General features: G+C 39.8%; 1 protein-coding gene across 2 annotated transcripts in view; it reads left to right on the top strand.

Annotated features, from left to right (window-relative positions):
* The window catches only part of olfm2a (olfactomedin 2a), a 47,421-nt gene extending 21,418 nt beyond the window's left edge, over positions 1–26,003 (top strand). The window contains exons 1-6 of one of the 2 annotated variants that reach the window (XM_033971765.2): positions 531–835; positions 12,046–12,195; positions 16,710–16,865; positions 18,518–18,737; positions 19,591–19,697; positions 24,606–26,003. In XM_033971765.2, the coding sequence (XP_033827656.1) occupies positions 692–835; positions 12,046–12,195; positions 16,710–16,865; positions 18,518–18,737; positions 19,591–19,697; positions 24,606–25,280 (1,452 nt within the window). In that variant the 5' untranslated portion in view covers positions 531–691 and the 3' untranslated portion in view covers positions 25,281–26,003. Of the gene's footprint in view, positions 1–530; positions 836–12,045; positions 12,196–16,709; positions 16,866–18,517; positions 18,738–19,590; positions 19,698–24,605 lie in introns of those variants that run through there. The other variant, XM_033971766.2, reaches the window with a different exon arrangement.
* Positions 26,004–27,189: the final 1,186 nt, after the last annotated feature.

Genomic DNA, 27,189 nt, shown 5'->3' with positions numbered 1-27,189 from the left:
CAGGCATAAGTGCGAAGTAATGTATTATAAAGAAAATAAACAAGATTAGCTGTCAGGGCCCCCTCACATCTGTTTGATTAATCTGGCTTCTTATGTGACCACAACTCCCACAATGCCCCTGGCCAGTACTATATCTCTGTGGATACTATCAGTCTACAACAGTGGCTATATGTCATTGTGTACAGCCTCATGAGCTCTTGCTACCCTTGATCTTCATAGCTCCTTTATGATGTTGCAGCCCTGCCACACCACCATATGAGTCACAGAAAAACAGGGAAATGTCAGAGGAAATAAGAGCCAAGCATTGATAAAGGAAAAAAATGGGCTGGCAAGAATAGAGCCGAGGCTGACTGGGAGGGGAAGAGGCAGCCAATGCGCAGCCCTGCATCTTGAGGAAGCTGATGGGAGAGAGAGAGAGAAAGAGAGAGATGAGGGGGGAGTAGGGATGAGCGAGAGGGAGGGGTAGAAAGGGGGGAGGCAGTCGCGGTGCCTCTGGATGTGAGCATTTTTCCTCTCACCGGTCTCCAGCTGTCCCTTTGGTGGATGAGCTCAGTCACGGTGCATTGAAAGCTACCACGCTGATCTGGCTGGCTGCTTCACTGTGCCTATAGGAATTGCAGGGGCGAGAGTGGGGTCCGGTGTAAGGTAGGGCAGGGCAGGGCACGGGGAAGCCCAAAGGGAGGCTGACAACATGAGTGTCCCCATGCTGAAGATCGGGGCGGTGCTCAGTACTATGGCCATGGTCACCAACTGGATGTCCCAGACTCTCCCCTCTCTCGTGGGACTTAATGGCACCAGCATCTCCAGGGGTGGCACCTCTGAAAGAATCGTCAGCGTATGTATTACTTCCATTTAGTGGCATTTTCTGTTTATTTATCAGTAGTATCAAAAAATAGAAATATACAAGTTAGTAATAGTAAGTTAGAGATTGTTTTAGTAAAATATGACAAAAAATGATGTATGAGCAGTACCATAGCCTGTGAAGTATGTAACACATGTTGATGGGTATCACTTCATTAGCGTCAGGTAGTGTTGTTTGAATGTTATTAAAAGTTATCAGTAAAAAAAAAAAAAAATATCCGTTTATTCTTTCATTCATTTTCACCATGGGTATATGGTATGTGCATATACAGTTGTGAGCAAAGTCTAGTGAGGTTGCGTGTCATAGTTAGATTATGTGTAACAAAGAAGGTGGTAAATGGCATTAAAAAGGAAAGAAACTGCATTGGGGATGGCTGGGATAAATCATATGTTTTTGCCAACTTGACGGATAGCAGGGTGCTCTGAGTGATGTTCAGACTGATGTGATGTGTCAGGGTGCTCTGGGCTGAGGGAAGCAGCTCTCATTTAGAGGCTGCTGGGGCAGGATAGTGAGGTGCAGCCTGTTACTGTGGTATTGAAGTATAGCATTATGCATGCCTTTGGAAGTTTTGAGATGGGCCAGGGATGCTCTTAATCAAACAAAAATCTCAAGTGATGGAATTGCTAATTAACTTGTGCATCTGCAGTCAATGATTGCCTCCTATGTCTTTGTTGGCTCAGTCTCATTCAACACAGCCCTTGTCTGTTAAAATGATTAAGAGAAATTAAACGTCCCAAGAGGGGTAGAACCATCTGTGTCTGTGTGTGCTTGCATGCTCACTTCATGCAGTGATTTGGTTCAAATATTCACAGCGAGTTGTCTTAAAGCGGGCTGCTCTCATGAGTAAAGGTCCATCTGTCTGAGAACCACTTTCATCATTTTGCATTGTTTATTGGAAAACAACATTCTGCCATTTGCCGTCTTTATTTGCAGCAAGGTGTGCATTAGTAATTGGATTTGGCTTTCTTCTTTATCCAAATTCACACATTTTCCACAAGATAATCTCATTAGGTGGTTAAAGGCACAGTAGTGCTGAAAGGGTTTCATAACATTGTTTGGTATCAAAGTTTTAATCAAGGCACCATCATTTGCACTTCAAAAGATGAACTACAATAGAGCTGTATCTGGAGGATATATTCCTTGAAGCAGCCCTCATTCATAAGTACTGAGGAGAGAAAGTGTGCTATTGAAGTAAGTTTCATCAAAGTTTCATATAATTGAGGTGGTTTGATGGAAAACGTCTCTCCTTTGAGATGAGAAGATCCTGTCGTCATAAACAATAACACCAAATCATGTTTTAATATGAATCCTCGCCTCAAAGCCCCATCACTTTTAATGACACATTTGTGTGTGATGAAGTGTGCAGCTATTATGACTCAGATAACGTTTTGAGCACCAATCAAAGATAATCAAACCAGAGCGTTTTGACACTTGGTGCTAGTCCGCCAGTGGCCATTGCACTGTTCTTCTCTCTTCTGTGGCACCCATGCGTGGCCCAGCTCACAGCTATTTTCCAAGTCTGCTTCAGTAGCTTCTGCGTTTCTCGTGTCTAAACAGCTGATCCAGGAGCACAGCTGACTGACTGTGGTGCCACTCAGCGCCGCCTGCCCACTCGAGCACATCTAGGCCGAGCAAAACTGTATTTTTTAATGAGCAGAGCAAGGCTGACACACTGACACTGGTCTGGCATGTTCAATTAAGCTTTGGGCAAGTCTATACCACATCTAGTAACATATATACTCTATAGAGAAACACTGTTAGTCAGCCATGATTGGAAGTACACAGAGCTTTGGAACATATGCCATTTTAGCTGTATTATCAAATGTGCTGAAATTTGCTACTGATTTGCAGAATATGCCAAAATACACTGGCTTCATACGACACAACAATAATATATAGTGCCCAATACAACTAATTCCAAATAATCAGCTTCAGCCTCAAAATACTGAACACTTTCGAACAAATTTGACCCATGAATCAATGAAGTGTTACATAAACGTATTCTTGGTATAGTGTAAAAAAATCTGTGGTCATGATGCCCAGATGCTAAAAATAATAAGTGGGTGGAAATGCCTCTAGCCTTAAAATACAGCTCACATGAATAACATCTTGGCCTTTTTCCAATAAAATGTTACCAGATGTAGTTATACATTGCCAAAACTCATCCAGTTTTGTCAGGTTTGGTCGTTGATACTTACACTGTTAAATTAAGACTGTATCTCAAATGCATTAACAGTATAAGTATATATGTATGTGTATATGTATGTGTATATGTATGTGTATATGTACATGTATATTAGGACTGGGCAATATGGTGTCAAAATCAAATCTTGATCTCCCTGTGACAATATGTTATTTTGGTGAGGTTGTTACTAAATAGCTGTTACCATTAAGTGCTTCTCTGTTAAATGCAACTCATTCTTCCTATTGTTCAGCCTACATCGTGATCGTGAGTGAGTGACAGGTGGATTTGACCAATCAGAGTGAAGTATGAACTCTAAGAAAAAGCAAGCAGCCTTAATTACCTCATAATTGCATATATAAAGACACTAACTGAATGAATCGTGATAAAAAAGGTCATTTTTGGGTACTGTATATCACTACATATCCTATTGTATGTGTAACCTTTATAGCTGTACCCCAAAAAGTCACCATTGTGTAAAGTAATAAGAAATCAAAAAGCTTGAGTGAAATGTCCTATTCTGAAGGGCAGACAGTGTTGTCGCTTTGGTATATGACTTAAGAGAGCTATGAAGCAAGAGAAAATATTGCCCCATCTGAAGACGCCGTATCAACAGAGCCCGAAAATGATTGGGGTCACCTCTCCGCACCCAGGCACTGTCTGTCCACAGCACTGTAAACTTTATAACATCCACTATTCAATCCCATAAAGGCCGTTGTAAAAATTGATTTTTGACAATAGATTAAGCACTACACAACAGTGGCTCAGGTTTTTATTTGTGCACTTACTTACACGTTTACTACCTGTTTCTTATAATTTATTTGAGTTGTTTTAAACTTTGACAGGTGTCCTCTGCTGAATGGACAGTGTGCCGCAGCAAACAACATTGAAAGTCAATCTTGTAATCTTGTTAAGGACATTTGTAATATTAGCGCTTATGTAAAGAATCTAATTATAGGTGTAAACAAAACAAGATTGATCCTTTAGCACCATCCACACAATCATTAGACATAGTTGATTAGTTTGAAAACAGAACGAAACTTAACTGGGATGTATTGCTTTGCTCTTTCGAGGGTTTAGTAACAGACTTCGGTAATCCATATTTTCCTCTAATGAAGACCTAGCAGGGAGTTAACAGTTTACGCACTGTTTTCTCGCGGCTCTCACCTCCCTTTCCCGCTAAGTGCCAGCCTTAATCGAGCTCTTCTGCTCCCAGCTAACAGCCAAAGAGTGGTTTGCCAAATGTTTTTTTGTTTTTTTTCCAGCGGGCACAGTGACAGCAACTTGCACCAAAAGGTATAAAAGCTTTAGTGTCATTCTTGTTAAGATGTGGCGCTTCTGTCCAGCATTCAAGTTAGGGCAATCTGGAGACAAAATAATGCTTTTGCCAAGTTTTTACAGCTGTTCAAGTTCAACCAATGTCACAGATGCTGGTTGTGCACACAATGATTTAGTGCAGATGAGATTTGAAATATTTCGGGTGACTGGGATTGGGATTAAATTATTATCAGATCACCTAAATAACTGGAGCCTTTTGTTGTTACAATTTCACCACTGTTCCTTGGCCCTTATGCAGTGAACTCAAGTCTCTTACCCTAGTATACGATATAAACATTTAGGCCAAAATACTGTATATATGCTTCATTACAAACTTCTATATGGCATCAGTTAGTAGTCATAATGTTTGGATTATTCATCTTTTAAAACTAGACACTTTAAGAGCAGAACACGGCTATAACGATCCAGATTAAAGTCAAATTGAACCTGAGCTTTATTCTGTCTTGTCTTGTTCACCTATAAGTGCCAGCCTTAATAGTCTTCCTCCTGCTCCCAGTCTAACAGTTAAATCCTTTGCCAAATGTTTTTTTTTTTTTTTTTTGTTTCTCACTCTATAAAAGGTCCAAAAGCAATAAAAGTTTTAACTAAACCCTGGTAACAAGTCAGTCCCCTGCTCCACTGTCAGTCAAACATGTGCCAGATTGGAGTGGGCAGGTTGCAGTTGAGAATGAGAAAGATCAAGGATGGATGGATGGATGGATGGATAGATGGAAGGAGGGAGGGAGTAAGCTGAAAGCAGCAGGGAGGAAAGAGGAGGCAGCAGGGAGGGCAGCGCGATGAGTTTATGAGTCATATTATTAACTGGCAACCACGCGGCGCTCATTGTAGTAATCGCTTTTCCTTGGGTGAGACCTGGCTGGGTTGCATTCGAAACCCCAACAGCTGGCCAATGGACACATCATTTATTAGACGAGAGTGTGTGTGCGTGTGTGTGTGTGCGTGTAACTCCTGAGTTTGTGTGTTTATAGGGTATATTCAAGAAACTGTAGCTCATGTCTTGAAGGCACAACACTGTTTGCTCGGAGCAGGGCAAGGATGTTAAAAATAGTTTGCAAGACAGGAAAAGTTCAAGCAAGTCAGCACCCACAGCTTAGAAAAAAAGTTAAGGAACAAGTTGAAAAAAGTAAAGCGATAGTTAAGGAAATGTTCTGTCCAACTTTGCCCTGAATATGACGAACACTAATCGCTAAGCCAATAAAAGAGCATTACATTAACAGCTAAAACAAATATCGGCTTGGAATAGGTAGAAACAAGTTGATTATTGGATACTATGCTGTTAGAGTCTCCAGTTTTCCACAAATGCTTTTCTTTGTACCTCAAAAACAACCCTGACAAACAGTTTAATCAATGAAAAATAGATGAGTGCATATTTATGGGTCATTTATAATAGCGCCTCAGAGTGGTGACTTTTATTATCACATAGGATGAACATTTGACTGAAGAACAAGTTTGATTTTTCATTTTCACACCTCATGACTTATCTCAACAGTACCTTCCTTTATATTCTGTGATCTCTCAGATATACAGTGAGCTATATAGTACCTTCTTACACATGGGTCAGATATATCCATGTCCATGCTGCTACCCCTGGCCCCTGTGCGTGCTGCTTATGAAAGTTATAATAGACTTTCTGTCATGCTCATAAAGTAGTGTGCTACAGATTTATGATCTCATTTGACTGGGGCTTTACGGCTGCCTTGCTCAGACTCCGCGTAATGAATCGCCAGAGGAAGTCCATCCGGTACCTCTCTTCAGTGATTTAAGTATCTTTAATGCGTAATTGGACAAGGGAAAGTCTCTCTGACGCCTGGTAATTATTAAAAATGACAAAGCATTACATTTGTTCAATGACATGAAACATTTTTGAACTTTTCCATAGTCTCTTAATTTTGGAGTGTCGGCTCTAATTTGAGGATGAGTTGTCCAAAAGGCGTTATTTCAGCAGGCGCTCTATCTCCTGTTTCCCTCTAGCAGCAGGGATTTTTCTTGTGGTTGTTTTTTTTTTTTTTTTTTTTTTAATGTAGCACAAAGTCGGTATTCAACAAAGCTACAGGAAATTAGAGCCATCTCTCTCTCCTGTCAAACCACAAACCTCCCTCAAGTGAAAATCTGTAACTTTACCTTTGTCTGTTGGGAGCAGTGGATGTTATAGAGGTTATCTTCAGGACACAGACTGGCAGGGCTTTGGTGACTTGACAGAAACAAAGAGCAATGTGTTTTTACTCAGCCCAACTCTACATGATATATTAGTGTTGATATATCCAAGTGTGCCAAAACAAACTGCATACTGTACGTGTATTGTTAATGCATTTATTTTAGCCTCTCGAAATTCACTCACAGAATCATCACAAATATTTTTAATATCCGATGCCCCTCCTTTCATGTATTGCGACGTGGGTAAGCAAAATGGGTACAGTGTAATTTTGGGCAGGGATGATTCTGCCTGATGTACAGAGAGGGGAAGGGACATGCTAAAATTCTTGCTTCTTTCCTGGTGAGTAACTGCCTCAGCCCCCTGTGGTTTTCTGTTGCTTCCATCGCCGCTGTCCTATTCTCTAATGGGCTTCTGCAGAGCGGCCATGACAGTTTCAGTTTCAAATCTACGACTTAAATATGCAGTTTCATCCCTCACTTCTAATTGGTGAATATTTGGGACGGAGAGATAAAACTGAGAAAAGAAGACTACAGATGTGCTGCTTGCTAACACATTTTAGTGCAGTGGGCTGTGGACATATAGAACAGATGAAAGGGCTTCTGATATTAAACCAGCCTTAATCAATGACTAAAACAGGCTTACATCTTAAATGTACGCCTCACCCAAAACAACACTGAACTAAACGACTCATTTTTACAACACAGAAGACCTTACAGTACCTCTGAAATAACCTTTGGTACCTGCGCCACATGCAACGTGCAAATGTATTCCTTGCATGTCTGCCCACTGCTAATATTAGACTCCCAGTTGTTTGTTATTTTCTGTTTTTAATGAGTTGATGCAACCAAGTTTACTCTGCGTGAATGCTATGTTAAATGAACCAATGTCAATGACCCATGCAGAGAAAGGACTTAATTATATTTACATAAAGGCATGGTTTCAAAACCTATTCAAATAGACTGCTATTCAGCTGTACCCCAAGAGACGGGTTGTTTATATGTTCTTCTTCTGAGATCTTCTGGCACAAGAGAGCACAATACGACAAAGCGCATTTGCATTTAAGAATCACATTTTTGCCAGAGTTTTGAATGGTCTAAAATGTGAATGGTGAAGTTGGAGCCAAATGGGTAGGAGGGTGGTAATAAAGCTGGAACTGATTCAAATACGCGGTTAATTTCAGCACAGCTTCTATGAAACATTAATGAAGAGGAAAGAGGCCTGTGCAATCCTCCCAACTTGGTAAATGAGCATAAGAAATACCCAGCATGCGCACTAAAGTATGAAGGGGTTGCATATTACCCCTATATAGGATTCTGAATGAGTTGCATATTGCAGCCCACTATGTAACCTATTGTCAAATCAGTGTGACTCTAATAACGGTTATGTCTTGGAAGGAGAAAAGCAATATGGCAAATGGACAGACCCTTATACATCCATTTTCAAAGGAAAGCTCTCAGCCTCAAGGGGATTTGCGGCGCGTAGGCAGATCACCCCCCACATATAGATTACATTATAGTGAAGGCAGGTGGCTGTAGGAGCTTATGGGACTGGAGTCTACCCATAAGAGAATAAAGTGACTATCACACACATTCAATAGCCATTATATAGTTTATTGTTTCCCAGAAATAAAACAGCAGCCAACTGACCACTGACAGTGACTAATAACTATTTGAAATGATAGACAATCTGGTGCATTGTTAAATCATCTTTACAATGTCACAGAGCAGTAGTTACCCAACCCTGCCAACATGCACAATTCTTTTTCACATTTTAGGTTTAATTATTGAATTTACAAGGTGACATTGAATTTCCCCTTTTCCTCTCCTCCCTTAAGACTTTTTAATGTGATCCACCTGAACTGGAGGAGACACAGGCCAGCGCTGTCTCATCCTCATCTGAAATGATTTGACATTTTAGGTTTAATTATAATTGCATATTCAGTTTGACATTGAAATTCAAATGTATTCCGCTACTAAGGTTGAACTTGTTATCTGGAAGGTTTTTTTTAGCAATAACTCAAAAAGTAATGAAGTTTTTTTTGAAGATATACCAAAGCAGTCATTGTATGTTATAATGATTTAACTTTGGCCTCAAGGGTTGCAAATCTTTGGTAAAACACGGCAGCAATAACGTCTTTATAAGGTGTAATGAAAGAATATGGTGTATTTTGACAGCGACAATATATATATGCCCTACTTCTACAACAGCAAACACATCTGGGTGTTATGAATACCTGTGTACCAATATGCTAAACCATAAAGTTTATATAGAGCAAGTCTTACAGGGATCAGCTGCAGATCTGCACCAGGTGAATAGACAAGGATCAGAATAGCGCCCCAGGTGACGACATAAAGAAAAAACGCATCAAAAATCTTCAAAGAAACGGGTTGAGATCCGACTGCCTCTTTGTCTCATTCACGCCTTCATCTTTGGCCTCCACAGACAGGCATCCCAATTGCCTTGTAGAGCGCTGAAGAATGACAGGAAAGGTGCTGACAGAAAAGCCTGTATGTGCCTGAAGTGACGCTCTAAAACAGTGGAGAATAATGAAATGGTAATTGAAACGCAGAGCCCATCATTTTTTAGAGTGTCAGGTCTATTTGGGCGTAAAGAGACGAGAATGAGTCTGAAGAACGGGGGTAACTTTCATTGTTCATTCACTGTTACTGCGCAGACCATTTCTCATTAATATGCACCCGGGTGAATTACTTGGAAATATTGCTTCAAATTAGATTTCGCTTTAATGATTCACTGTGTAACATTTCTGGTGGGTGGTTCCCTCCATTGATAGAAAGGTTTAATGCTATATTGAGAAGATTCTTGGCAAACTAATAACACGTCTACGGAAACAAGCAGGTGGTCGATGTAATAGTGGTACTTTTAGAAATCAGCATGTCCATGTGCTCATTTGGCATCAATATACTTCATTATTGTATTCCTTTTCCCATTTTCCCTGCTATAATAAGTTGAGGGAAAAAAAAAAAACACACATTAAAAAGAGTATTTAGTATTGACTAGCTTTGTATACCTTCTTTGGGTCTGGCATAAGTACTGGCTTGTAACCCCTTTATGAATGTGATGGCTTTGATAGCCTTTAACAACATAAACTACTTTACTTTCCCGTAGCTCACACAAACACAGTAAATTCCATTGTAAATTCAGAAAGCAGACATAAACAGCAGCAGGCTCATAAGAGAAACAAGGGGGAGCGGGGTAAAAAGTGGGGGGCACGGTGCCTGGGGATCGTTTGGACTGACGAAATGTGACAGTACACGCGGTGGCGACTAGTTAAAACTCCAACCGCACCGTTTTCTCCTCCCTTAAGACTTTTTAATGTGAACCGGAGCAAAGAGAGGGCAGCGTCCTCACTTCCTCATTCCACCCACTTATGCAGATAGGTCTTTAATTTCATGAAACCAAAATGGCCATTCCTCTTGTCGTCATTACATTTAGTTTTATATGTGTTTAGATGCAGTGAGAATGGGGTTGTTCTGTAGTCTATGCATGTGTGTGTGCGCCTGTGCATTTCCAATACAGAGATTACTTTGAATTGGATTAGCTGGAGAGAGACATCTATACTCCTATCAAGTCTGCCTAGGTCTGCCCCTCCCCCACTGGTATCGTGCAGCATTATCGATCCTGAACAGCTCTATTTCCTTTCTGTGTCCAAACTTATTAACTTCTCTGTCTTCGCGCTGCTCTGTAGGATTCCCTCTTCTTCTCTTTTCGTCTAGACTCTAGATAAGCCTGACATTTACCTACAGTTTCAAGTCGGTTACAACCCCCAAGTGCTCCGTTTCAGTTATTTTATGTGTTTATCTTTAGTAGAGCTGCAGGATTAACTGCAATTGAATCAAAAACTAAATTAGAATGGGCGTAATTAGCGAATTGCAATGGTGTTTACTCCACAACAGCGAAATATCCTGTTTTATTCTGTAGGAAAGCTGCAAACCATATAGTTCTGAAATGTGTGGGATTCTTGGAGTAGTTTTTCATTTCATATTTCAGTCTTTTTGTCAATTCTTATTTACGTGTGAAGTTTATAAATCAAAATCTAATCCCAATCACATTTTTTTCCCTCTAATCTTTGGTGATTCTTTTGAAGTTTGTTTTCGTAGTTTGTATATGGTATCGCAATGGCTGCATCCCAATTCCTTGATAGATTTTTTAAGCCAGAAGGATTAAGCAATTTTCTACATCATAATTCACTGTAAATGTGAGATATAAAGGCTTTGATGCTTATTGAATAAACTGTTCCAAAGCCAAATTGCCAAATCCAGGTATGAACAAAATCCACCTTCGAGAGTCAGTACCTCTTCAGCGTTTTATTACAGTCTCATCTATATTTTGACTGTGAACGACTTTGAGGACTTGGATAAATCAATAGTTCTTAATTAAATTTCAGAAGGAGTAACTTTTGACAAGGCCAAAAGAGGGAGTGTGTGTGCTGTATAGAAAATGTGACTGCAGCTAACTAATGGTGCCGAAATGAGCCTGACTAATCACGATACTAAGAAGAGAGACGTTTTACCATCTGCGACACTTGTTATATAGATGGATTAGTTAAGAAATGTTTTAAAAGTTTTTGTATTTTGCTGTTGATATGTGCTGACAGGGTGAAATATTGTGTCAAACCATAGACATTCTGAAATCCATGCATAAACAACAGTATATATAGTCTGCATACAATTTCCCTGTTATTTTTTCTTACTTTGAATGACGCCGAAACAGGTATTCAACTTTTCCTACCCTCAACCTAACCTCCTGCCATCTGTCAGATAACTTTGCTGCTCAACCAAAAGGATTCCTAAAAAAAAAAAAAATCCTCTCCGTTCTCTCCATTCATTGCATCTCAAACATCTCTACCTTCCAGGGTCTAACAACCAAAGCCCGTTTCAAGTTATTTTCCGCCGTAGGCTTTATTTGATAGGATGAATGCTAACATGAAATGAAATGCGAGTGAAGAGCGGGAAGAGCAAAGTCCTTTTGTATCGTGCTGTGTATGTCATAGTAACTTTTTCATTCAGAAACCTTGATTTCATTGAACTCGAGAGTGTGTGTCATACTTGATATAATTTTCAGCTAGCCTAATGTTAAGTCAATAGAGATTTTAAGATGCATTTATTCAAAAGTAGTTGCTGCCGATTAGCAATTTACCAATCAAAGTATTAGACCTTTTGAATAGAGAAAATATCTTCAAAATGTTGCATATGCAGTAACAAGATGCTGAAACCCAGAGCAATGTCTTTGTTTTGTATATTGTTTCAGGTAATGCATATTTATGGCTGGTTTTGCTTGTAGTGGCAGGTTGTTTTACATTTGATGGTCACATACTAGACTGAGGTATGATAATGTGTTTGCGAATAAACCCGAGATGTTTCTTCTCGCAGTAATCGTAAAACTTGACAGTCTAAAAAAAGTTGTGCAGCCATTTGGCACCGAAGATCAATTATTCTCTAAACTATGACTCATTTGGCTCTCCTGATTGAAATATGTGTTTGGTTGCAGGGCCTGTACCCCAGTCCCGAGGAGGGCTGGCAGATCTACAGCTCGGCGCAGGACGCAGATGGGAAGTGTATCTGTACTGTGGTGGCACCGGCTCAGAACATGTGTAACAGAGACCCACGCAGCAGACAGCTCCGGCAGCTCATGGAGAAGGTGACAGCTGTCCATAGCATCACCAGACACGACACGCTCACATACACACGGACACACGCGTACACAAACTCTACACTGATACACACCATCAGTCCTAACTTCACCTGCATTTACACCATTTAACGCTGAATCACTTTTACCTCTGAATATAATGTTGTACTTTTTGGCAAGGACTTCATACATTGACTGAGATAAATATTAAGCAAGCATAGAATAATGTGTTGCAGCCTCAACCTCTAAAGTACTGTGCGTGTGTTTATTGTGTGTTTCTGTTATATATACGGTTATATTTAGGGTTAATTCCTTGGACTCACTTAAGGCACATCATTTTTGGTAACTTGAGTATTAAATAAAACTCAAATTGAGGACTTGAGCGCTTTAAAAACTTACAAATAACAATGTATTGAGTGACTATGTTACATGAAAATTGCATACACTTATCTAGAGTAATACTAATTCAAAACAAATACAGTTACGGTATACTGTTATGTTATATATCATTTTTTTTCTCTGTAATAATTGGAAACATGCTGTATCTTAATTGAGAGCTGTCCTACTGTGATGTGTGTATGCAAATGTAATTTTCTGCCGCTCTCTTGTCTAATACATAACATGAGTAAACATACAAGACCAGCCCATGTGAAAATAATAAGATGATACACCAAAACTAAAATGGAAACAGTCTCCAATAAGGGTTCAGTGAAACAGTGTCTCATGGTGAGGGGTGTGGTAAATAAAAATCCAGCCGATCCTTCAGGACAGAGACAAATCTATGAGACACAAAAATCTATAAAACAGATTCACTTTCTCAGTTATGTCTGCCTCACTTCCTTTTACACCTTACACAACAAAAAACATTTTTTCGCTTGTGTTTGAGTGTCAGGTTAAAGTGCATGCGGTGGGCAACGAGTTTTTGTATTTAACTTTTTTAATGTCAAATGGTAGTAGTAGTAGTAGTAGTAGTAGTAGTAGTAGCAGTGGTAGTGGTTGTGGTAGTAGTAATAGTGGTAGTGGTAGTAGTACTAGTAGTAGATAATTGGACAAGTAGTAGTAGTAGTAGTAGTTGTAGGTTTGTTTGTTTGTTTGTTTGTTTGTTTGTTTGCTTATTATTTAATGAAGGGACAATGCATATTAAGAACAGAGGCATGGGGAACGAATCCCACACCTGTAAATATGCAGGATTATAGCCAGTGCTAATTTTCATCCTTTGTCCCTTGCTGGAAAAAATATCTTATATCTTATCTTATCATATCTTAAAACTCATCCATAGATCACTGCCCTCAGATCACCAGGTCTCTCACAAACTTACAGTACATACATTCACAATACAGTACTCGTACACCACATCTACCCATAATCACAGCCTACACCTTAATAAGCTAAATATTATACATTCATGAGAAACTATATACAGTACATGTACAATAATGTCTTGTGCAGACAAAAACACAGCATTACCACTAAAATCCATTCAAGTTAGTGATTATGTGGACTGCTAGTAGTAGCAGACAATCGGACAAGTAGTAGTAGTAGTAGTAGAAATAGTAGTAGTAGTAGAAGTAGTAGTGGTAGACAATTGGACAAGTAGTAGTAGTAATAGTGATAGTAATAGTAGTGGTAGTTGTGGTAGTAGTAGTAGTAGCAGTAGTGGTACTAGTAGTGGTAGTTGTAGTAGTAATAGTAGTGGTAGTAGTAGTAGCAGTAGTGGTAGTTGTGGTAGTAGTAGTAGTGGTAGTCATGGTAGTAGCAGTAATAGTATTACAGTAGCATTATATTTAAGGAATTACCATAGTGGCTCATTTTATTATTACTGAATGAGGAAACTTTTAGTTACAAAAACTTGAAAGGTTATGTAAGGTAAAAGTGACTCTCCTTAAAGCAAAATGCAGTAATGCTGAAACATTACTGGCCTTTTACTGTTATTAGTGGTTAGCAAAACTGTTGGCAAAGTTATGATATTTTTGTATTCGTTATTTCATCTCTTAGCCCGCTCTTGCCCTCTAAAAGCGCCTATAAGATGCATAGCAAGTGCTTCCATTTAGTCCAGCTTAATTAGAACTCCTGTGGTCAGCTGTACTGAGTCATGCCCAAGTGAGTGTGAGATGCCATCCCTGTCAGAACATCCTCAAATGAACCCACTTTTATAACGCATCCTTATTCTTTAAAGAGCCGGAATAGACCAACTCCCCTGGACACAAAGAGCCGAGGGTATGCTAACAATGTCAAAGCCACAATGTTCAAAGAATGTAAACGAGTAACTGCTGAGAGCCTCTGTGCAGACAAACAATGCTGCGGAGCCTGAAGGACAACAGTGCGACGCAACCATGCACATAGGAAAAAATAACTCTGTATTTTGACCTACGTGAGACTGGAATAAAAATTAAAAACACTTGCCACAAGTTAGACACCAAATAGTTTATTATTTGTAATCTGATTGTGAAGGAGTTTGTATTCTCGTGAGATGTCCCGGCAGCTACTCCATTCACAAGGTGTCAGAATGAATAAATTAAATACAAACTGTTTAATTTGGAGCTTGGATCTTGTCCCTTCTGTTCATTTTTAGTCTTTCATTTGTTGAACAACATGTGCAACGATTAAGCCACATTTCATTAATCTTTTTTAATATATGTTTGTTAAGTTTGGTCACATAGATGGAAACTAAACAGCAGCTACACTAAACCTGGACTAGTCAAGACACTTATAGAAATCAAAAGAGAAGACAAAGAAGCACAAGGGTCAGGGATGGAACAAATATTAGACAACTGTGTGACTGGGGATCTGTCTGATGGAGCATATACCCCTGAACCAGTGTGGGATGCGTAAAGGCCTATAAACTGCACAGTGTGTCAGTTTTAAGGTAACACAATGCTGTGAGTTTACACTTGTTCTGGTTAAATCTTCGTTTTTGAAGTTGATCCTAATCTGGACTTTATTATAGGTTTTGTTCTAGCCCTGTATCTCACTGGTTTAGTTTCACTTTTGTCCCAACTGTGAACGCACCTCTAGACTGCATATAGCTGCGGTAGATGCCAGAGCTCAACATACATGAGCCAATAAATTGCCTTGGTGGGGGGTCTGTGTTCATTGAGTGCTTCTTGTTACATACGTCCTCTCTTTCTCAACTACCTCCCCTATACACTGATGTCATATTAACTTTCAGTTGTTGAAGCAAATGTTCACAGAGATCAAACGTTCCCCGGTCGGCGTCTGAGTCGTGGGAGAGGAGCTGGGAGTGGGAACAGTAGGCTGAATGCAAAGTAACTGTGAGGGGGCCGTCATAGAGCTAACTGGCAAATGGTGCAAAACAAACTTCATGCCAAACCATGACCTCAGAAATATGCCACTTGTTACATTTTTGTTATGTTTCAGTCAATAACTTCAAATATGTGTTTTATTTTGAACTGGGGATGCTGTTTGCCCCTTTATACGGACAGGCAGGCGTACCCATACACGTACTATATAGGACCACTAGCCCCGTGTCGTGCATCTCTGTCAGGAGTAAGTTGGTGCTGTGTGCAGGCGATGAGGGGGCGTAAGGAACAGTAGGCTTGTTATGCAGCAACAGAGTGGGTTGTACAGCAATGAGCAAGCAACATACTTAGTAAAAATTAACAGTGTAAAAACTATTGACTTCAGGGCAATGTGAGCTATCTCGCATCCCAATATACTTTAGAAAACTGACTTCATTTGCAAGCTGTAAATATTAACGTGGGCATAATTACTGTGTGTCCAACTGCCACCGCCCTGGAGGAAATAAATTGTTGAGAACAACTCTGACTTAGTGATTTACTGAATAAATAATGGTATATTTTAATAAATTAGGAAAAGTGTCACCGTGTTAAGCCGTGATTTGCAAATACAACTATGGAGTAACATCCTTGAACTAGACATTTAATATGATTTAAAAGAAACACAAATTATAATATGTTCTGTGCTCCCTGACTGGGGAAAAGAAGAGCGTGTACTACAAATATTCAATGGATACTGCTGGAATATTCTAGTAGGAAGATGTATAGCGTTAACATAGTATAGTAAATTGTGAATTATACTTTTTAATTCACAATTCTTCAGTCCCAATATTGCATTATATATTGTATCTTCTATAAAAACTATTCCACACTGATCCAAATGGGCTAATTTATTATCAGTTACAAAAGTTATTCTTTTAATAGTGTGCAATCCAATACATTAATTGCCATATAACTCAACCAATAACTATGTTCAACAAGCTGTTTTGGATTGGACCCAATACAATATTACACAGAATTTGTGAATCTCTTGGCGAATGGTAAAACAAGATTTTGTGTTTGTGTACAATATTAGAAGTAAAAGATGTGACGATTTAAGTGTGTGTGATCACGACTTGACACTAATTACTAGAAACAAAAACAACACACATTAGCGAAAGGACAACAAAAATAAGTAAAGTTGAGTGTTGAGTTTGCATTTTAAAAAAGATAATGAAAATGTGTGACGTTGATTTGCATCTCACTCTTCATTACTGTGTTGAACAGGTCCAGAACATCAGCCAGTCCATGGAGGTGCTGGACCTGCGGACATACAGAGACCTCCAGTACGTGAGGAACACTGAGAGTCTAATGAAGGTGGTGGACGGGAAGCTGAAGGTGGCCTCTGATAACCCGCGCAGCCTCAATCCAAAGGGCTTTCAGGTAATTGTTTGCCTTCAGCACAAGGTTCTATACAACCGCAAGATCAAACACAGTCGAACCATAATTGCAAATTGAATGGACGCAATTAGCACAACGTCAAGGCTGCAATTTCTGAAGAACAACAATTTCTTCCACAAACAACAAAAAATCCAGTCTTATTCTGCATAAAAACTGCGTAACCTGTTATAGATCTGTTGTATGTTGTATGTCAGTGTCATTGTTTAGTAGTGAATGAATGCAGTGCTTCATTGTGAGCGCACACAAACTTTGGCAGATGGGTCACAATCTCTTTTGCTCTTCATAGACAATAAAACTCAGGACAACTCTCGGCAGACTGCTGCATATGCACTGCTACATTCCAATTTAATTCCCAAACTCTTTCTGAGTCATTGAGCTAGACACAGCAGAAATTTAAACAAATTCACACACTGTTGAATTATTAAACGGCTGCCCGTTACATCCTGGCCTGCCTTCTCTCTTAGCCGCTCTTTGACTTTACACACTGTAGTCCATCGTGACATAAAAGCTACATACATTCACTGCCTTTACTTCTTATCGCTCCACAAGCTCAGACTGCGCTGCTGTTATCAGTGGGGCTTTTTGTCTCCTTGTCAGGGACTGTCCTGCTCCTCTGCATATTTCTCTTATAGATATTAGATTGTGCATTAAACAGTTTGATTAAAAGTGCCTTGATAAATGGTGAAAGTTCTCCACTGCTGGCACTTCAGCGCAGACATGACTGACTGCGCATTCCTTCCGTATATTACATCAAAGTAATTCTATTGGCTGTAAACCTAATAAAGATGCTTATGAACTTAGTGAACGCATCCGTCTTCGCCGTCTAAACTGTGCACATTGCATTACTTATACTTTGAATGCAAATCTCTGCAATCCAATGAGACTCCATATTAAAAGCTTCTATTTTTACAATAGTAGGATTGGACCGGTGCAGGTTGGCTGATGAATGGGTGGAGCTCAAAGTTGCCGATGGCGGAGTGTGGGAGATTAACGAGACCGAATTTTTGTGGCTTGAAAAGGGGAAAATGAGATTTATGATGTGGCGCCACGGGGCTGAGAGCTGCTCCATCACCAGATTTACGATAAACCCTAACAAGGAGGAAACCGCCCCTGCTGTGGCCAGTGCACTTTACTGATACACCCATTTCTTCACTGAGCCCTGTATCTCCTCTGCAGACTGTGGGCTCCTGTGCCTGGACTGAACTTTAGGATTAAGTGGCCTTTTCACTTTCACTAACCATAACATGAGTCATGGGTTTAACTGTGAGTATCTAAACTAGGGTTGGGTGATATGGCACAAAGTAATTATGATTTGTTTTCCTCATATTGATCTAAATTTTTTTATTTTTCTTAATTTTCTTAAAAGCCAATAACCAAATATTGACAATGAAATTTCAATCTTGATTAGAATTTGAACTATTGCCCAGTCATAATGTAAACCTTATTACAAATTAAAATTATTTTAGGGCTGCAAATTATACTGAGGCCAATCAACCAATCATGCAATCAAATTACAGTCCTGTTATATTAAAAATAAATTAGAGTTATTAAAAACGAGAAAGTCATTAAGAAACTGCAATTATCCAGCCAAGCTATCCCAACCATTATTGACCTTTACATTCTGTGTCCCCCAGGAGTTGAAAGTCAAGGTGACCCAGCTGCTCCCCTTGTTACCTGTTTTGGAACAGTACAAAACCGACGCCAAAATGATCCTCAAACTCCGAGAAGAAGTGAGGAATCTGTCTCTGGTGCTAATGGCCATCCAGGAGGAGATGGGCGCCTACGATTATGAAGAACTGCGGCAGAGAGTCCTGCTGTTGGAAACCAGGCTGCACTCCTGTATGCAGAAGCTAGGTACAGTGCACTGCTGTCATAACCATTCAGAACCATTCCCTCTGAGCGGTAATCCACCCAGACTATATCTTTGCATGGAAATGGAAATCTGAGCCACACATTCTCCACATTTCCTCTTGCGTGTGTGTGAATCACGTTAGAGCCAATTCTCCTGATATCTCCCAGCGAACACATGCCAGAAGGACTGTCCTCTCAAGTGTAAAGATCCATATGCGTTTTGATACGGAGTTTTAATAAAGGGGAGAGGGGTTAAATCTGCAGAAGTGTAAGTGAACTTTTAGGAGAAATTGTCAATCAAGTGAGCAAGCAGTGAGCTCATGATATTGTTGCAAATATATGTTTTTCAATAGATTAAATTCTTGTTTCTGCAAATAGGTAAAAGTCTGGCGCATAGAAGCATGTGCAATAAAAATCAAAAAATCTGTCTGTTACGGATGCAATTTGAGGATTTATTACTTTGTTTTAAATTGCTATCGCTATGGCAACAGCCCGAATGTTTCATCATTCTGAAACTCGTGGATACAGAAAGTTAATGGAAAGTTGGATGTAAAATGGCATATGTGAGTCAGGACCAAAAATATATACACAAGAGTGGTTTTACAAGAGCTCTCGGCTGTGTTTTGATGAATATTTTAAAACAAATGTATTTTTTAAGAATAGAAATCGTAGTCCTTTATGCCTTATTCTTTGAAGTTGGTGGAAAGTTACTTAATCCCTTGAGATTGTGATCGTGCCTGAATATTTTATGTGCAATGTTTTACTTATTGGGTGTGAATGGGATGTGACAGATCTTGTGTTCTGTGTATATACCATCGATAAATAAAATGTCACTGTTGTTGTGTCTGGCCTGCAGGTTGTGGGAAGCTCACTGGAGTCAGTAATCCCATCACGGTGCGAGCCTCGGGGTCAAGGTTTGGCTCCTGGATGACAGACACTATGATCCCCAGCTCAGACAACAGAGTAAGTCATCTTTCAATAATATATTACACAAAATAAAATAAAAACGAAAGGAAGGGCCCAAAGGACAAACAACCCAAAAGCAAAGACTTCCACACAAAATTTGAAACAATAGACAAAAGCATTTTCAAACATTAGCCTGTCACAAAGTGCGATTTACTGCTCATGAAAATACAGACGATTAACGGTAATATTAAAACCAAACCATAAAGCAGAATTATCCTCAAAAAAGTATGCTAAATGTAGAATATTGTTACAAAAAATATGAACGGCAAAAAATAAATAACAAAATGCAACACTTACGTAGTTTGTGTCTATAATGAGTCATAGAAGTTCATAATTTAACCTTCTACAGCTCAAATCTCACCATAGAACAGATAATTTACCAAAATGTTCCACTAGTACAAAGAAAAAGTATCTATGGGATAAGGGACTTGGGCAGGTGACATGGCAGACAGCCCTGTATGTAGTTTAATATTTCATCCATATCAGAAAGCATAGCCTCTAGACGAGCATGTATAAAAGTACCTGTGGGACTCTGACACTTTCAAGATAGATCATTTCTGCCAATACCAATATTATGTGGCCTTGATGGGGTAAAATAACACCTATTTAGATATTTGTGTTACCCCGAGCCTCTCTCATAAACCCTCCATTATTGACTCTCATGTGTCATCATCAAATGTACAGAGATCCTTCTCCCAAATAGTTTTAAAACTTCTACTAAGAGTGCTTTTGAAAATTTTGTTGTTTTTTTTTTTTGTTTGCAACACGTCTCTCAACAAAATAGTCATTGTTCAGAGCAGTCCAACTCCATGATCTGCTCAGGTGAAAAACATTCTCATTGCTTGGCTGTCATGTTCCTTACGAGGCTGACGGAGCGCTCTGCCTGACTGGAGCCTCCTGCACAGGCGCAGCAGAGCCAGCACAGACAGACTTGAAGTGGGAATGCAAAGCTGAGTCAATGATGGATGGCATCCGTTTTGCTCGATCATCCTGGTCTCCCTCTGTCACCACCGGTCCACTCTGATTAATCACTTTATTATCAAACACACAAATGAAGAGCTGTTTGGGCTAAAGTTTTCTAAATCATTGAGGTAATTACCAAGAAGTGTGCTGAGAGATGGTCCACCTGCAAATGATTTAGTGGAGGTGTCGCCTGATTAAAGATGACATATGGTTTTTCACAGACTGGAGGAATTTATAGAGACGCAAGTTCAGCTGAAGCGGAAATGAGACATGTTGGAATAAACAAGGACAAAACAGGTCTAAAGAAGGATCAAATCAGGGAGGTACAAGAACAAAGCTAGAATCAAACCACATGGACTACACGGCAACGACATTGGAACTTAATCAGGACTAAACTGGGACTAAACCAGAACGAGACCGGCAACATTAACCATGTAGCACAAGGATCAAAGCCTGGGCTGATTCCCTTTTGCTCTAAATCAAGACATCTTGAGGCACTGTGCATATGTTTTCAGGTGGAGTCTTAAGCGTTGCAGTAAGCCAGAATTTCCATGATGAAACACTGTGTATACTCCCATAGAAATGATGATCAATTTACTTTATTATGCACCACTAGAAGAAAGAGACTTGAGGGAAAAAACTGCTGTATCTTAAACCCCCTCGATAATAGATATTACATGACAGAAAAGGTCATACAGTGCTGTTCGTGATTGAATGCCTTGATCTTTATGACTTCATTTACTTGGGAATTTGAGGCTTGTTACATCAATCAATTCATGCATTATCCCATGATGCATCAGCAATATTGTCATCATCACCCGCACCGATCATTATATAATTATATTTGAAGAAACATTGCAGCCTTGAGGAAGCTAAGAGGCATAAGACAACAGCTTTGTCTCAATGTCCTCCAAATGGGGCCTGGCTGAATTCCCACTACAGAGTTCAGCACAGGGGAGTCATTGGAGAGGCAGAGGAGAAACAATGCCTAATGCCTCATAATCCCCTCTTTTTTCGCACTATATTTCACACACGTCAGGGCAGCCTACTGCACAATATGAAGAGATGTGACTGTTTTGCGATATTTTAATACACTTTTTGACACAATAGTCAGTTAAGTTAAACAAAAATATTGTAATCTAATGTACATTTTTTCCCAATAGACAGCAAATTTCAGTCGTATGGAGCACCTTGCAATATATTTATTTTCTTGCAAAATTGAGTTAACACATATTGAGAAATTTGAATTTTTGCAGTGCTACTACTACTACATGGTAAGCCTGCACAGTGGTTGGTTCTCTCTCCATCCTTCTTCTCATCGACCTCAGTGGAGCATTTGGCACCTTCGACCAAGACATTTTCCTCCAACGTCTACAATCCACTGGAATCTTCCACACTGCACTCTCTTGGTTCTCCTCCTACCTCTCTGACCATCACCACTACATCTCCATAAATAACTCCCCTGTCACCACTGCTGTTCCCCAAGGTTCGGTGCTCGGCCCCCTCCTCTTCATCATCTATATGCTTCCCCATTTCATCTATTTTCACTGCTACACTGATGATACTGCGGTTTATATCTCCACCAAATCCATTACCCCAGTCATTCTTTCCACCTTCACAAACTGCCTGTCTGACATCAAACCCTGGATGGACCACACTTTCCTCAAACGCAACAGCAACAAAACAGAGCTCACAAAACATACCCAAAGCTCTCCTTCCCTCGGCACAGAACATCTCCCTCTTTATCGACGGCCACACCATTACCCCCTCCTCCTCTGCATCATCATGGACCCTACCACCCTATCACCAAAAATCTTTTTTTTTTACACCTTTGCAACATCGTCCGTCTTCTCCCCTCCCTCTCTCAGCCCACTGCAGAAATCCTCATTCAGGCATTCATCACCTCCAGACTCGACTACTCCAATAGCCTTCTGCACTGTCTACCCTCCACCCACCTCTTAAAATGCAATACATCCAGAACCCTGCCGCCCACCTCCCCACCCACGTTCATTCCAGAGACCACATCACGTCTTTCCTCAAACAGCTCCACTGGTTTCCTGCATTATACTGCATCTAATAAAACGTCCTCCCCATCACCTACAAGTCCCTTCACAACCTGGCCCCTCCCTATCTCCCTGAACTCCTTTATCAGCACTGTCCCAACCAATCCACCTCAGATCAGCTGACACCAACCTCCTCACTCCCCTTATCAGGACAGCAGCAAACCTTGAGGGACCGAGCCTTCGTTTCCGCTGCCCCCACCCTCTGGAGCTCACTCCCACTACCCATCAGGAACTCCGACTCATAGCAGCACCTCAAATCACAGCTAAAAACTCACCTGTTCAATTTGACATTCCCCCATGATTTCCAGCACCATCTTCTACTCTTTTCTTCTTGTTTGTAAATTGTCTTTGAGTGTCCAAAAGCGCTATATAAGTCTGATGTATTATTATTATATAACTGCCATGAGTGGAATTACAGTAAATGCAAAAGTCAAAATAGTTGTCCCATCTGTACTGAAAGAGGCATGGGTCAAATGCAGAAAACAAATATTCGTATGGGACAGTTGAGGATGTCTTGAACTTAAAATATTATGCAAAAAATGTGAACATGCAGGAGTAACAAAATGATTAGTTTACAAAGATAAGTAACAAGATTTTGTTCTGCATTATACTGGTGATCATTTGGATTTGCTTATAATAGTGTTAGTTGCAAAATAGTTGTCCAACTGTTTTTCCCCAGGCTCCATAAAAACAGTGTAACTTCTTTGAGACTTGTACTTGTTGACATAGCAAAAAGGAAAAGTGGAAAAATTACCAGTGTTGCAATAGTTCAATGTGGATTAGGCTTCAGTAATGCCTAGCTTGATATGTTAAGCACAAAATAAATATCTTAGCCAAGTGTGGTTTAATTGAATCAATTGCAGCTGAACTGTGCCTGGGCGAGGCATTGAGGGAATGATATGGGAAACGCAGGCGGAGAGAAGCCCATGTCAGAGGAGCAATCCGCTGAGAGTGCTTGAGGAAAAAGATAGAGCTGCTAAATGGATTGATTTTCTGTAACTGTGGACTAGGAAGGCCAGAGAGCACAGGCGGTGGTTGACTGCAAAGCTCATGCAATGTCTTCACTCCCACATTCAGCTGAGATCAATAGTGCTGCACACACAGAGAGGCATTTGGCACAGCTCAATGGCACACACAGTAGCATACACAATATGCTTATTGCTGCAGGCGTTGCTACTGGCGATAATGAAGAATACTATCACTATTGTCACGAACGTGGACCAGCAATTGTCGATCTCAAAAGATGCACAAATGTTGTGATGTGTTGTTACTTAAATTTCAGCTTAGATATGCTTCACTATTGGACATCAAAACAACCTCACAAGGCAGTGTAAATATGTATTAGGTATGAAGACGATGATCATGGGAGACAAAGTGATATTCTACAAAGTGATGTTCAGGTTAGTGTGGTCCTGCTCACAAACCAAAGATTACTAAGATTACTATTACGTGTATTTTCTTGGTTGAAATTCCTTTTGGATCAAAGAATGGAAGATTGCAACATTGTTTCGTGCAGATTTTGAGCCATTGGCTAATGCAACAACAAATATCAGGCATGAAAAGTCCATCGGAGTAAGACTAGTTAGTTATTGTGTCTTTCAAATAATAAAGTAAAAACAGTGTTTAGTTTAATTTAAACAGAATCATTTCAGTATTTCTCTTTTCAGTGAATACAAGCCAAATCTTTGTACCCTGAACTGTCCTGTGATCTTAACAACGAAGCAGCAGCTCCATCAGCACCTTCAGTCCCTCCATCTTCTGTCCAATGCCGTTTTCCCCCTGGCAAAATCATCATCATAATTCCTCTCTATCAGGCTACCAAAGTTTGTCCTTCTTTTCCTGTCTCTGGTTGTAATGATTATATTCTCCTTTTCTGCAGGTCTGGTACATGGACGGCTACTTCAAAGGACGCCGTGTTCTGGAGTACCGCACCATGAATGACTTTATAAAGGGACAGAATTTTGTACAGCACCTGTTACCACACCCCTGGGCTGGCACTGGTCACGTCGTCTTCAATGGCTCCCTGTACTACAACAAATATCAGAGCAACATCATCATCAAATACCACTTTCGCTCTCGCAGTGTGCTCATCCAGAGAAGTCTTAGCGGAGCTGGCTACAACAACACTTTTCCATACTCCTGGGGTGGGTCTTCTGATATCGATCTAATGGCAGATGAGAATGGACTTTGGGCTGTGTACACCACTATCCCAAATGCGGGGAACATCGTTATCAGCCGTATGGAGCCCCAAAGTCTGGAAGTACTGCAGACTTGGGACACTGGCTTCCCCAAAAGAAGTGCTGGGGAGTCGTTCATGATTTGCGGTACGCTTTATGTCACCAACTCCCATCTAGCAGGGGCCAAAATCTACTTTGCCTATTACACCAATACATCCACTTATGAGTACACGGATATCCCCTTTCACAATCAGTATTCGCATATTTCAATGATGGACTACAACCCCAGAGAGAGAGTGCTGTATACTTGGAATAACGGACATCAAGTGCTCTACAACGTTACACTCTTCCAAGTTATTAAGACTTCTGGGGACTGAGGCAAGCACCAAATTACTTATTCAAATACTGTGATCATTGTTTGGGCGCGACTCAATGATTGGAGGGTAAAGTCTATGGGGTAGGTGTATGGGGACATATTCTCTGATTTTTATAAAACTGGATAGAGTGTTATTATCCAGAATCTGATACGAACTGTGACAGCGACTTCAAAGTACAAAGACATGGACTGTTTTTGCTTTACTTTCTGTGATGAGTCCGCATGGTTCTTCTTTTTATCTGTGGTGAGAAAATAAATATCAGTCTTTACCATATAATCTTGGTATTTCTTTGCTTTATTTTCACTTGGAACCCTGCTGTGTTTTTGGTAATAAACAATCGCTGCCTGGAGAAGTCTTAAAATGTGGTTTATACTGACAAAGTGTAATAATGCTTATTAAAAGACAGATGTGTGGAATGTTTTTTATTGTGATTTTTCTTACAACTTCAGAAGTGCTAACCAAAAAGAATTCTTTCTGTGCTGTGTTTTGGAAACCGAAAAATGGGCGACTCATTTGAACAAGATTTTCCATCAGTGGAAGCGTTTAATATTGACAATGTGTAAGGACTAGCAAAACAGTTTCTACACTGACACAAATGTTTGCTTTAGATGTCTGGGCCAATATTGAATTGTTGTAACTCAGTGATGCTCGAAAACAGCTGTGTACAAAACTGGACAAATACAATCTACACAACAAATTAGTTGGAAGTTACTACATTGTACTAGGAAATACAACATAGCCATTGTGTTGCACTTGTAACTTTTCTGTTTTCTCCATGAAGATGGTATTACTTTGCCTGGAATGTTCCAAAGTATGGCTTTAAACATATCTATCTTGTATTTATTCAAGTAAAGGTGTTTATTGAAAAAAAAAAAAAAACAACTTGAAAATCATGCATTCATGTGAAGTTGGTTGCCTCTCCACAGACCTGTAACCTGGCCTTGGTAGTGTCTTCTGCTCGTCTCAGTGGCGTTAAATTATCAAATACCATACAGTGGAACATTTCAGATAAAGCAATAACTCTGATCTCTATGGAAACCAGCAGGTAGCGAATGCCCCATAATTTACAAAAGTTAAATAGTACACCTTTAAGCATTGTTTACACAGGAAATGCCTTTGTTCAAAATCAGGTATGCAGTTCGAATGGCCCCTTGAAAGCTTTTGATCATCTACTAAATACATCTAGCCGTGCACAGACATGAACAGTAAGAAAAACAACAAAAGGAAATTATGTTAATAATGAAACTTGTACACAGCTTTTACACTGTTGAACTCAATCTTATTCAAGGACACCAAGGTCTAATATGTTTAAGTAAAGCAAGGCACAAAGGAAAAGCAAGCAACTGTAGAACTGTGTATGTAAGATAAATGAATACAATAACATCATTGTAGTGTGTAAAGAATGCATTAAGAACACCTTTATAGTACAAAGACAGTGTTTCACATTATTTTCTTTACAAGGCTTGAGAGGAGCAGCCATCTTAGATACAGAGGATGTAAAATTAAATAGGAAGCAGCACTTTTACTGTCTGTCTGTAACCATGGCGATCCCTTTCATATGCGATGACCTTTCTATCAATAAAGTGCAGCACTGAAGAGCACCGGATGAGCTCAGACCCAGCTGTGGTTGGCATTTAACACACAATACAGTAATGCAGCTTGTTCAGGGACACGCTAAATGTGGACTATAGGACAAGTAATGTACTGCATACACTGGCTGAAAAACATGAGTACCAGTAAATGCAATAACAATATAAAAATGATAGAAGCTGCAATTGTTACACAGACAATTGTTATTATAGCTATGCATCTTTTATTTACATGTATAATTCAGTTAGTCTTTGTTCAAGCAGCAGGAAAGGACAGCATATCACCCTTATTCTGAAAGAGATTAGCAATATATTTTTTC

This window comes from Periophthalmus magnuspinnatus, chromosome 8 (genome assembly GCF_009829125.3).
Source record: "Periophthalmus magnuspinnatus isolate fPerMag1 chromosome 8, fPerMag1.2.pri, whole genome shotgun sequence".
NCBI lineage: Eukaryota > Metazoa > Chordata > Actinopteri > Gobiiformes > Gobiidae > Periophthalmus > Periophthalmus magnuspinnatus.
This window is presented reverse-complemented; position numbering and strand designations above follow the sequence as displayed.